We start from the raw sequence: 13405 nt of genomic DNA, 5'->3' as shown, positions 1-13405 counted from the left end.
ATGTCAGCAATTCTAACATTTTTCTTTATTTAAAAATACATAATAAGAATTCTTCTTTCAGGCATGATGGAGTAACAGACAGCAAACCTGACAACTCTCCCCACAGACAACTAGAAACTTGGAAGAAATATTTTGAACAACTGATTTCAAACACTAGGCAACCAACAAAAGGTTCAGGATGCTGTAGTGCCTGAAAGAAGGGATACAAATTATATAAGCCTTATGCTCACCCTGGCTTTCTGCCTGAAGACCATTAAGGGCCACAGGCACAGGGAGAAGGAATTTAAACAAAGCCCAATGGTGTTCCTGAGATGAAGAGGTGGAGATCAATGCTCATGGAGACTAACTAAGCTGGGAGTTCTGGGCAGAGTCTTGAAAAAAGAGCTTCAGTAATTGGCACAGGGGTTTCCAGCAGATTTGCACTATAAGAAATGTGAACAGGAGTTCTTCAAGAGGAAAAAAAGGATACTAGATGGATCATATGGAGGGTTTGAGTCACCAAAAAATTACAATCCTTAATTTTTGTGCATTCAATAACAAAGCTCCATAACACAGAAAGCATAAACAGATGGAATTAAAAGAAGAATTAACAAATCCATGGTTACAATTTCAACATTTATTCATCAAATACAATAGAGAGAAAAATTAGTAAAGATATAGAAGACCTAAAAAATACTACCAATTTGACCTAATTGACCCCACAATAGCGGAATACACATTCTTTTAAGTGACACATAGAACATTCACCAACACAGACCAGACAGTAGTCCAAAAATCAAGTCTCAATAAATTAAAAAGACTATAAATCATTAGATTCTCTGACCACAACAAAGTTATATATGATATCAATAACAAGGGGATATTGGAAAAGTTTCCAAATATATGGAAAACAAACAACACTCTCCCAAATAATCCATGACTCCAAAAAAATCACAAAGGAAATCAGAAAATTTTCAACACTGAATATAAACAGAACATACAAAAATTGTGGGATGCAGCTAACGTGGTCCCCAAAAGAATTTGTATTGGTCTTAAATGTTTATACTAGAAAATAACAAAAAGGTCTAAAAATCAGTGTTCTAAGCATCCACATTAAGAATCTATAAAAAGAAGAGCCAAATCAAATGAAAATAAGTAAAATAAAGGAAACAAAGATTAAAGCAAAAATGAGTAAAAAAGAAAATGGACAAATGACAGAGAAGAATCAATGAAACAAAATGCGGATTCTTTGAAAACAGCAATCAAATTAATAAACTTGAGCCAATGAACATACAAAGGGAAAGACACAAATTACCAATGTCAAGATTTAAAGCATTTTGAGGTCTAGTAGAAATTGTGTTCTGTTGATTGGGGGCGGGGGCTGGTCTGTGTGATTGCAAAGGTGTACTACAACAGCCTTTTTATCTGGGAGCCCCTGTGTCATTCAAATATCTAACTCTGAGTTGTACAAAGTGTCACATTATACTATCTGTGCATTGTGCTTTCTAGGCAGATCTATATTGTGTATTTTTGGGAAATTTTTATTTAATTTCTTGGAGATCACTGTGAATGGATCAAGAAATCCAGAATAGCCATTTTTTTTTAAATATCCATTTAAAATCTGCTCATTTAAGTGGGACCATTAGCTTGTCACCAAGCAGGACTCTTTTAAAACAAATTTAAAACTACTTGTGGCCTATATATGTTTAATCCTGATTGAAGAGGAAGCTTCTAACTCAACACAGTAACCAGTTGTAAAACCCAGACCTTTATCAACACCAGGTAAAGAATTTCAGGACTCATATACAGATAGACAATAAAGCCATGCAATTTGAAAAGCAGTGTTTCATTATGAAAGACCTCTCAAATTCCTTTTAAAGCTAATCTAATAAAAAAGATATATAAATGTTCTTGAAAAAAAAGAATTAAAGATCAGGTATCTCTTACAAAGGTTAACAGGACAGTAGGAGAATTATTATGAATGACATTAAATACAAGTTTGGCAACTTATGTAAAATGGACAAATTACTTGAAAGTTGAAAATTACAAAAACTGAAGCAAGAAGTAATAGAAAATGAAAATAACCATAAAGCTATTAAACTTATTAAATTTATGATAAAAATAGCCCCCCCCCCAAATAAATTTCCAAACCTACATAGCTTTACTGGTGAAGCCTATCAAACATTTAAGAAGGAAATAACCTCTATTATACAAAATTTTAAAGACAATGGTGGAGTTGGAAACACTTCCCAACTCATTTAAAAGAGGCTAGCATTACTCTCATAATTATAAGAAAACATAAAACTACAGACCAATACTCCTCACAGATGCAAAATGCTTTAACAAAATTTTAGACAATCAAAGCCAATAATATATAAAAAAGGATAATGTATCACACCAGGTGAGATTTATCCCACAAATGCAAGTTTAGTTTAACATTAGGAAGTCAATCAACATAACTAGCCATATTAATAGAATAAGGGGGGAAATATGCCCATTTCAACAGATGCAAAAAAGCATTTTCCAAAACCCATTAGTAATAAAAATGCTCAGCAATTAGCTGAAAGGAACTTCCTCTACTTGATGAAGGCTATCTATGAAAAAAAGTATAGATAATATCATACTTAATGATGAGAGACTGAATGCTTTCCCCCTAAATTTGGAAACCAGGAAACAATGCCTACTCTGAACACTTCTATTCAACATAGTACTAGAAGTCCTAGTCAATGCAATAAGACAAGAAAAACAAAAAAGACATATAGATTAGAAAGGAAGAGATCTGTCTTTATTAGCAATTGGCCTTATTGTGAACATAGAAAACTGTGGAGTCAACAACAAGCTGTTAGAGACACACATTAAACAAGTAAGTCCACAAAATACAATATTAATATACAAAGAAATCAACTGTATTTCTCTATGCCATCAGTGAACAATTGGAAATTGGAATTCAAATACAATACTATTTACAATACCATCAGAAAATATACAATAAAAAAATTGGTTAGAGAAACTTAAAATAATAAATGAAAATATATACATTTATATGTCAAAAGACTCATATTAAGATATCAATTCTCCTAGATTTATTATAGATTTATCTGAAGAAATTATTCATATGTTAATTCTATATTATGTAATATTAATAGTATATAATTAATAGGGTAATTCTACATTAAATGTATGTATTTAATTCTAATAAAAACTCCAGCACAAAATTAATTTGTTGACTCAAAATGTATACGGATATGCAACAAACCTAGAATAGTGAGAGCAATTTTGGAAAAAACAAACAAAAAACACCAGAGGATTTACACTATCTGATTTCAAGACCTACCATTAAGCTAAAGTAATCAAGGCAGTATGTCATCAGCATACAGATGAAGACATAAATTAATCCCACAGAATAAAGAATGCAGAAATAGAACTACGCTTATATGGTCAATTAAGTTGGACAAAAATGCCATTAATTCAATGAAGAAATATAGTGTTTTCACAAAATGATGTTGAAAAACTGGATATCCATATGTAAAAAAAAGTACTGTCAATCCTTCAGTGACATACATAAAAATTACTTAAAATGGATTATAGACTAAATGTAAAAGCTAAGGTTTTAACACTTCTATGAGGAAACACGGGAAAAATAGTCAAAAATTTGGGATAGGAAATATTTCTTAAAAGGAATAAAAAACACAAACCATAAAAGAAAAAACTCAAAACCTGTACTTTATCTAAATTTAAAATCTATGCTCTTTAAAAAATAACATTAATAAAATGAAAGACAAACTATGACAGGGAGAAAATATTTGCAATTTATATATTGTCAAAGGAATTCTACCTAAATATGAAGAACTCTTTATGACATAAAGAACTCTTATAATACAATAGTAAGACAACAACCCAACTAAAAGTCAGCAAAAGTTCTGAAAAGATACTTTGCAAAAACAAATGTGAATTGTCAATAAAAACATGAAAATATTCTCAATATCTATAGTCATCAGGGAATGAAAATTAAGCCCAAATGAGTTAGGACTACACCTTCACTAGAACGGCTAAAATTAAAGTGCCTGATGATATCAAGCAGTATAGTATGACAAAGATGTACAGCAACTAGAGAGTTCATATTGCTGAAGGAAGTGTACATGGTGTAACTACTTTGGAAAACAACAAGACATAAAAGAGAACATACTGTATCATCCTATTCATATAAAACTTAAGAAAATACTAATTTAATCTATAGCGACAAAAAGATCAGTAGTTGCAGGGACCAAGGATTGGGGGATTTGTGAAAAGGCATAAAAGGAACTTTTATAGATGATGGAAATGTTGCATAATTTAATAGTGGTGATGACTGCATGGATGTACAAATCTTTCAAAACCCATGAAAACACACACTTAAAATGGGTGCATTTTATTTCATATTAATTATATATAAATAAAGTTGGTTTTAAAAAATACTTGGGCCAAAAAAGAAAACATGTGGGCCAGAGATTTTGAGATTTGGGGAGAACTCTTACTGTTTGCCTTCTCAAATACCTTTATGGGTCACCCAAAGTTTTCAATCATACTGTTAATAAAAAAGCACTACACCCCATTTTTACCAAATTGCATAATGTTAAATATGTCCACCCTAGTTACTGTCATTAAATATATTGCCATGTCAATTATTTTAAGTTATTTCAGGAGAGTTATTAAAATATTAAAATTACTTTATTTCCTCTAAAGGTAAAAATTTTTTAATGAAGCATTTCCTATTTGGCAAGCACTCTCCCAGACATTTTACATACATTTTTTCTAATGCTAGAAGATTTGCAACACTATCTTCAGTAAGGGTGAGGAGCATACAAACCCACAAAAGGACCTTGTCAATGATGAAACATGGAATCCAATTCTAGCCTGATTCAGTGTTTTCACTACATTAGTCACAATTAACTGATCATGGTTAATATTCTAATACTTTGGAAGTGCAGATACATTTTCTTGAGTCATTGCCTTAACTGGAATTAGTGAGCATTAACTATTTCCAATGATGAACACGTTTCCTCAAGTTTTACAAACGAATTAAATCAGATTCTTGTCTCAGTTTCTATCGTTCAACACCAGCGCATAAATTTTTTAAAACATAAAGGGAATATTTCTTTGGAATACATACCTTCACTATCCAGGTCGTCACTGTGACCAAACACACTGTCTACACAAGAGTCTGGAATGAAGGTCCATTCATCAACTTTATCAAGAACTTCTTCAGGAAAATTCCCATCGCTGCCTGAGGCTGCTCCTTCTTCCACAACGCTTTTCATCTGATATCTGAGCACCATTCTTGCTAGGGTGGATCCTATATCTACAATAAAAAGATACACCAGCAAGTTATAAATCAACAAACATAAACACAAATCATACCAAAGTTCTTTCCAGAGAAATTTTTATTCTTCTTTCCAAAGTCACTTTGTAACCATGATATTGCATAAAAAGCAGGCAGTGAATTTAAATTTTTTAGAAATCATAAAAATTTACTCAAAGCTTTGGTGGAAGTGACAAAACTGAATATTTATGACACGAACTTGACCCGGGAAAGAGCCTGGGCTTTGAAGCCACACAGACCTGTGCTCAAATAACAGTAACAGCACTTGCAAGTTACATAAGCTCTCTGAGTGTTAGTTTCCTCACTTGGGAAATGGAGATGACAATGTAGGATTATGGAAAAGATTAAAGGAAATGGTGAAAATAAAATGTTTATTTAGCACAATGCTTAGAACACAGAAGATGCTCAATAAATGATATAGTTACTTTTTTATAAACTATTTGCTAAGTGATTCATTCTACTGGGAAATTTGGTGAAATTCAAAAGTTAACATCCTATTTTATTACATCTTATATTATGCTTTGTTATGAAGAAATTAGTTGGCAGAACTCTCATTGTGTTATGTACAGCCTGGAAAATCTCTTCAAATATTACTTCCATAGCTCACATGACTGACGTGTATGAGACTCAGTCAAGTAGTACCTGAAAAATGTTTTGAAGCTATGAATTCAAAATGTTCTTTACTCAGATGAACCGCTAATATAATTATGGTCATACCCTCCAATCAATCAAATGACATGACTGTATTTTTTTAATTAGGTGAGACTTATCAAAGGTAAAAAACTTCATGTAGAACAAAGAGAATACAGTGGATAGGAAATCTCCCTTCTTCCCTCTCCAGTGTCCATCAGAAATCAGAGATTTAAGTAAACAGGTTGCTGGCGGGAGACTGAAGTGATAGAACATGGGATCTAATCATATTTCATTAGTTTCCAAAGTCCCCAGAGGGAAATCAAGTAATACATTTCTGGGGTTTTTCTTGTGACAGAGTCTTTTCATATTCAAACATTTATGACTACCATATCTCACCAACATCAGTATACTAAAAACACTGCTCTGTGCGTCTTTATTTTTATTATTTTTTTACTTAATAATGCACTCTCTATCTGACCATTTGGATTTGTTAGATGGTTTTTTCTCCAATGATTGCAAAGCATTCCACTGCATGAATGTCCCATGATTGATTCAAATACTTCCTTTTGAAGGATACTTAGAATTTTTCCCCTAATCTCTGGGTATTATAAACAATATTTTATTGTGCACCCCTGCACCCCTGCATCATGGATTCCTATCAGTATGTAGCTGGTCAAAAAAGCATGGATGTGCATTTAAAATATTAATGGATATTGCCAGATTGTCCTCAAAAGAGGATAATTTGAATTTATATCAATAATGTGTGAAATGCCTATTTCCACTTATGTTTATCCACACAATTACCAATTTCTTATTTTTGCCAATATTATGAATATTTAATTAGCCCTACTATGTGCAAAGTACTAGTTAGATGCTAAAGTTACAACACTGGAAAAAAATGACATTGACTTCATGATGCATATAATCTACCAAAAGGTAGATCATAAAAAGAAAAAATACAATTATATAATGTAATAAATGCTACTACACGTAAGAAACAAGGTGCTACAGGAATATGGAGGATGATCTTCCACACAGATTTCATATGGGCAGGAATGTTTTCTTCTAAAAAGTGATTTGGGGCTGAAGCAAAAAAAAAAAAAATAGAAATGAAGAGACAGACAAGTGGACAGAAGGTAAGCAGGCAGGTAGCTACATTAACACTGGAAGACACATGACACATTTAGACACATTTTATGACACATTTTAGAAACCGAGGGAAGGAGAGCCTGGGTGGCTCAGTCAGTTAAGCATCTGACCCTTGATATCAGCTCAGGTCTTGATCTCAAGGTCATGAGTTCAAGCCTCGTGTTGGGCTCTACACTGGACATGAAGCCTACTTTAAAAAAAAAAAAAAAAAAAAAAAAAGGAGAGAAACTTAGGGAAATTAGCCTGACTGGATCTTCTAGGGCCCACCAGAATGTTGGAAACCTGGAATTTGTAGAGGCACTAATAAGCATGGATGGATACTTTCTTCCAGCAGCATTTTCAGCAACCTTGGTGAAGGGAAGGGAAAAAGCAGACCACTGGACTGAACAGGAATAGGATATTGCCAGGTAAATGCACCAGAAAAATGACAGGAAAGCTAACATGTTGTTAACAAGAGAGTACTTAAGGTGAAGATCACTGTAGGGAAGGAAGCAGGCATGGAAGTTAAGTTAACAGAGGGAAATAGGGAGCTCAAACTTTAAGAACACATTTAGCGTGAGTGACTGACATCTGAGATAACAGAAATCTTAACAGAGGATGATGCTAACTTGTCATTAATTTATTTAATATGTACAAAACATATATTAACTCAAAAATTTCAAGAAAATACCTTTTTAGCTGAAATATTGAAAAACTGAAAACTAAATATGTTAATATGAAGATGCAAAGTATATATGAATGAGGCACCTGGGTGGCTCAGTTAAACGTCCAACTTCAGCCCAGGTCATGATCTCATGGTTGATGAGTTCGAGCACCGCGTCAAGCTCTGTGCTGACAGCTCAGAGCCTGCAGCCTGCTTTGGATTCTGTGTCTCCTCCTCTCTCTGCCCCTCCCCCACTTGTACTCTGTCTCTTTCTGTCTCTCAAAAATAAATAAATGTAAAATTTTTTTTCAAAGTATATATGTGTATAAGTTTCTGCATATACATTTTAATGCATATGTATATGTAAGCATATAAAAAATCTGGTAAGAAAATCTACATTGATAAGGGACAAAATAGTCATTTTCTTTCTTATAGTTTTTATGTGTTTTCCTATTCTTAAAATGAGCATGGATTAGTTTTATAATAAAAAAATATATGTTTCTTTAAAAAGCAACTGCTCAGAAACATCCCACTGTCCCACTCTATCTTTATAAAACATTTGCTAGGAAACGAAGAATTAAATACAATATCGCTTTCAAGCATTTCATAACCAAAAAAAAAAAAAAGATATCAACAACAACAACAAAAAAAAGATACCCAAACCTTCACAATATTTTGGCTTAAGTTGTACCAAATTGAAATAAACCTAATGAAAATATTAGTGACTTAAAAAAAAATACTAATAGGGGCGCCTGGGTGGCTCAGTCGGTTGAGGGTCCAACTTCGGCTCAGGTCATCTCACTGTCCGTGAGTTCGAGTCCCGCATCGGGCTCTGTGCTGACAGCTCAGAGACTGGAGCCTGTTTCAGGTTCTGTGTCTCCCTCTCTCTCTGACCCTCCCCCATTCATGCTCTCTCTTTCTGTCTCAAAAATAAATAAACGTTAAAAAAAATTTTTTTTAAATACTAATAAAAACCAGACTTGGACAAAATCGTCCTGCTAATACTCACTTGTTTCTTTTCTTAAATTAGATGTCCTATCTGGAAACAAAGGACCAAGCCATGAAGGTTCGATTTTTCCTATACAAAATCCTCCAAGGCAAATGCTATTATTGGCCAGATCCAGGGCGAGTCTCCGTAAGAGTAAGCTGATAATCTGGCTGTCACCTTTTCCAATGCTTATTGTCAGAGCTTTCCGGACATCCTGTTCACGGGAACCACCATTCAGTAACAGTTCCACCAATTTGGGACTGCTTGCTTTCTCACATACCTATTAAAGGAAAAAAGAAGGTGACCATATTAAAAGCCTGTATGTCTTCCTTTTGGTAGACATGTAAATTGAATTTGGTGTGATTTTTCTCTACACCCTCATTTAGACAGAAATAAAATAAAATAAGGCAAAACTCATCCTTGAAATAGATTAGGAAAATACAATAAGGTTAGCACCACAAATATCAGAGTAGCAGAAGCCAAATAATCTGCCACATGAGTCAGGTATTATGAAAAAGGCACCATCATATGGAGAAAAAGCTCTTAACACCTGACTTAAGAAAGCTGAGGCCTCACCAATGATACACATTGCTTACACCTTCTGGGATTCCGTCTGCTCCTTGTAAGACATCTGGGAAACTAGTACCATACACAGTAAAGGCTACTGCCCTGCCTTCATTCATGATATAGAATATCTAAACGAGAATATGAACATCATAAAACTTGTAAATGCCACATACAAAGGCTTCTGGCTTTCCAGCACAAGACCCTGAATTTCCACAAAGAAATTTCTTATCTGTTTTCTACCTTCCCCTGAATACTGTTTTCAGAGCATGTGCTCAAGGTAGGTTTGCATGCTGGATGCTACAAAAACTACAGTGACCACAGTAAGCAGAGGGAAGGCTTAGCAACCTACAGCATACTGGCCTACACAGAAGCAGCTTCTAAAAGGTGAAGGAATGATGGTCTGCTAACAAGAAGATCAAAGTAATAGATAATAGAAATATTGTATGTCAGGAACTGTGCTAAATTCTGTATACACTTGATTTGTAATCCTTATTAAAAACCCTTTGTCAGGGGCGCCGGGTGGCTCAGTCAGTTTAGCATCTGACTTCGGCTCAGGTCATGATCTCACGGTTCATGGGTTTGAGCCCCATTTTGGACTCTGTGCTCACAGCTCAGCCTGGATCCTGCTTCAGATTCTGTGTCTCCCTCTCTCTCTGCTCTGTCTCTCTCTCAATATAAACATTAAAAAAAAAGTCTATGTCATAAAAATTATTATCCCCATTTTACAGATGAATATTTAGAAAAAGTATGTGATTTTTCCAAACCTATTAGAGGTAATCAACAAGAGACTTGGATTTCAAGTCAAGCCTGTGCTCCTTTCACTGCCCATAATTAAGGATTAATTTTTTTTCTTTTCTTTTTTCTTTTCTCTTCTTTTTTTCTTTTCTCCTTTCTTTTCTTTCTTTTCAAGCCAAGACCCTAAGATCTAAGGTACCAGGTGAGGGGAAGGAGACTGGGGAAAATTCCTGAATTCTCTAGAATTAGTGTATGTTCAAGAGATTTGAGGGGATCATTCTGTGGTTTCATGGCACCAACTCAATGCCCACTAGTCTCCAGGTTACCTACCTTCAACCCATTCTCCCCAGAGCCACTATAATACCTTTCTACTTTAGATAGGAGCAGGTCACTGCCCGGAAATCTTCTAAATCCCTCTGCTCTAAGACATTCCCCCAAACACAACATGAGGTTTTTCTAAAACTTCATTACCTTCATTTATACTATTTCTACTGCCCTAAATATCTAATTCTACTCTGCATCCAGCAAAAAGATGTTCATTCCTTTTTTTTTTTTTTGAGAGAGAGAGAGAGAGAGAAAGAGAGAGAGAGAGACAGCGTGAGTGGGAGAGAAGAAGAAGAAAAGAGGCTCCAGGCTCAGTGCAGAGCCCAATGCAGGGCTCAATCCCATGACCCAGGGATCATTACCTGAGCCAAAATCAAGACGTGGACGCTCAACTCACTGAGCCACTCAGGCACCCCAAAAGATGTTCATTCTTGAAGGAACAGCTTCATAATCTCTTGTACGGTAAGCCCTTGCTACTAAGCTCCCAAGCCACACACACTCTTCCTCCTCCAGACTCCTGTCCCATTTGCTTACACATAGCACGTAGCACACTAAACCAAAAACGCCTATCAGTTTTAAAACTAGAATGAAAGGCTTGGATGCTATTGCAATTCAATTTGTACCTCCATAGCCTAGTACAATGCCTAGGAAATATCTTTCATTTAACTAACAAATCACTAATATCCTATTTAAAAGCCCACAGGAAATTTATTTTTTTTTAATTTTTTTTTAATGTTTATTTTTGAGACAGAGAGAGACAGAGCATGAACGGGGGAGGGGCAGAGAGAGAGGGAGACACAGAATCGGAAGCAGGCTCCAGGCTCTGAGCCATCAGCCCAGAGCCCAACACAGGGCTCGAACTCACGGACCGCGAGATCGTGACCTGAGCTGAAGTCGGACGCTTAACCGACTGAGCCACCCAGGTGCCCCAGGAAATTTAAAAGGAGTGGGAGGAAGGAAGACGGAGGGACAGAGGGGCCAAAAAACTCAATCACAAATGCCCTCTCTGTGGCCTAGCAAATTTTTTATGTCTAAATTGGCACTTACTGCCTACCTCATATTAAAATGATTTACATTTTATCCTGTCTCCTTTCCCAATACACACTTGGAAAGAATCCATCCAGAAACAGAAAAACCCTTGTATATTCTTTACTACTTATCTAGTACTGTGCCCTCCACCTAGAAATTGCTCAACACACTTTTAAAGAGTATTTTCCTTGAGGGCCCAAAAGATCCCAGCTGACTTTAGGTACATGGGGATGAAGCCAGAGATGTATAAGAGAGCGTATCAGACAAAAGACAAGTTGGTTGAGTATCCAACTCTTGGTTTCAGCTCAGGTCATGATCTTGTGGTTCATGAGTTTAAGCCCCATGTCAGGCTCTGTGCTGACAGCTTGGAGCTTGCATGGGATCCTCTGTCTCCCTGCTCATGCTCTGTCTCTCTCCCAAAATAAATAAACTTTTAAAAACTGTATAATTTACTATCTTTTGCAATCTTCTCTCTCATCTTCAAATTTATCAATAATGCAGCCCATGATCAAAACCAAATATTTTAGACTAGCCTTTGAGAATCAGTGAGCAACTCTCCCTACTCCCCTCCCTATCACCACCACTACCAAGAATCTATGGTATAGACGAGATTAAAGCATGCATTTGGGAAGCCGACTTTCCACTACTTACCAGGAGAGTGTCCTTAGGCAAGTTACTTAACCTCTCTGTGCCTCAATTCCTTCCCTGTAAAATGGGAATAATACTAGACCCCACTTCTAAGGTTGTTGCAAGGGTTAAATTGTGTAAAGGACTCAGAGCAGTGCCCAGGTGGTAATGAATACCACAACAGTTTGTTATTACTTTTATTCAGAGTTCATCACAGTTGTTCTTCCTACCATGATCTGATGGTTTTCATCTTTGGATCTCTATCCATGTATTTTCATGCCCAGTATCAGACTTCCATATTCTTCTATATGAATCATGTATATTGCATCATTAGATTCTCCTCAGAAAGCCTAACAAGATTAACTCCATCTTTGCTCCAAATAGTCCTTAATTAAACAGCATTGGTACAAAGATAGTGATTACCTCATTTTACACTAGTATCTAAAATAATGTATGTTCAATCTATCCACAAAATTTAATCAATATTTTTTAGAGGCAAATAATCTCTGACAAGTATGATAAATTCTTTAAATTTAACATACCCATGGATGCAAAGATCTGATTTTGCTTAAAAATATATAAATAAGTGCTTAAATCCAAAAGAATGCAAGAAGAAGAATAAAATAAAAAGCTCCTATACAAAGATTTAGGTAAATTGAGAGAAGAGCAGGAAGCATTTCCTGTCAGAGATTTAAAATTATTACACTCGGGTGCTTTGGGTATGCTATTTCCCTAAAAAAAAAATTTGAAGGGGAAATTCCTTTTCAGTTCCTTGGCATATTCCAGTAATATTAGTGCAAAGATGTGCAGATCACACAAAAGATACACAATAAAAATGTATTATATTATTGAGGGAAATAATTTAATTACTTTTAATAATAGAGAAGCAATTATTTTTAAGGTGGATTTCTTAAATGAAATTTGACTAAATGTAAGTAATTTGATTATTTATTTGGTCTTAATGTACACATTAATTGTGCATGAAAATAAGTTACAGGTTCAGTTCCTTTTTATGTAGAGTACTAATTAGTACTAACTTAATTTACAGTTGACAAATTGAATTGAATCTATAGGCAAGTGGGAAATTAAATAAAGTAAGGCTTTTAAAGTAAATTACTGGAAAATACAGTACTCTGTTGGTTATTTAATAATGTGCATTAAATCACTGCATAATTGCTTTGTTAGAAATATTATTAATTTCTAGAAAATATACATGGTGCTACCCAAATGCTATTATAAACTGAAATTTATGCAATGACAACCCTGAAATAACATGTAATGCACTTTAATAAATACTTACTAAATTCACACTGTATGTAAAGCAATGAGTTAGTTATTCTAAATGACATGAAGATGAACACTGTACATTTCC

General features: G+C 34.8%; 1 protein-coding gene across 2 annotated transcripts in view; it reads right to left on the bottom strand.

The window, feature by feature from the left end:
• Positions 1-13405, bottom strand: part of LRRK2 (leucine rich repeat kinase 2) — a 138925-nt gene that overhangs the window by 77287 nt on the left and 48233 nt on the right. For both annotated transcript variants that reach the window (XM_047866488.1, XM_047866489.1), the window contains 2 exons: positions 8773-9031; positions 5129-5317 (listed from right to left, as the gene is read on the bottom strand). In XM_047866488.1, coding sequence (XP_047722444.1) covers positions 5129-5317; positions 8773-9031 — 448 coding nt within the window. The remainder of the gene's footprint in view (positions 1-5128; positions 5318-8772; positions 9032-13405) is intronic.

The sequence above is a fragment of the Prionailurus viverrinus genome, chromosome B4 (assembly GCF_022837055.1).
Source record: "Prionailurus viverrinus isolate Anna chromosome B4, UM_Priviv_1.0, whole genome shotgun sequence".
Taxonomy (NCBI): Eukaryota; Metazoa; Chordata; class Mammalia; order Carnivora; family Felidae; genus Prionailurus; species Prionailurus viverrinus.
This window is presented reverse-complemented; position numbering and strand designations above follow the sequence as displayed.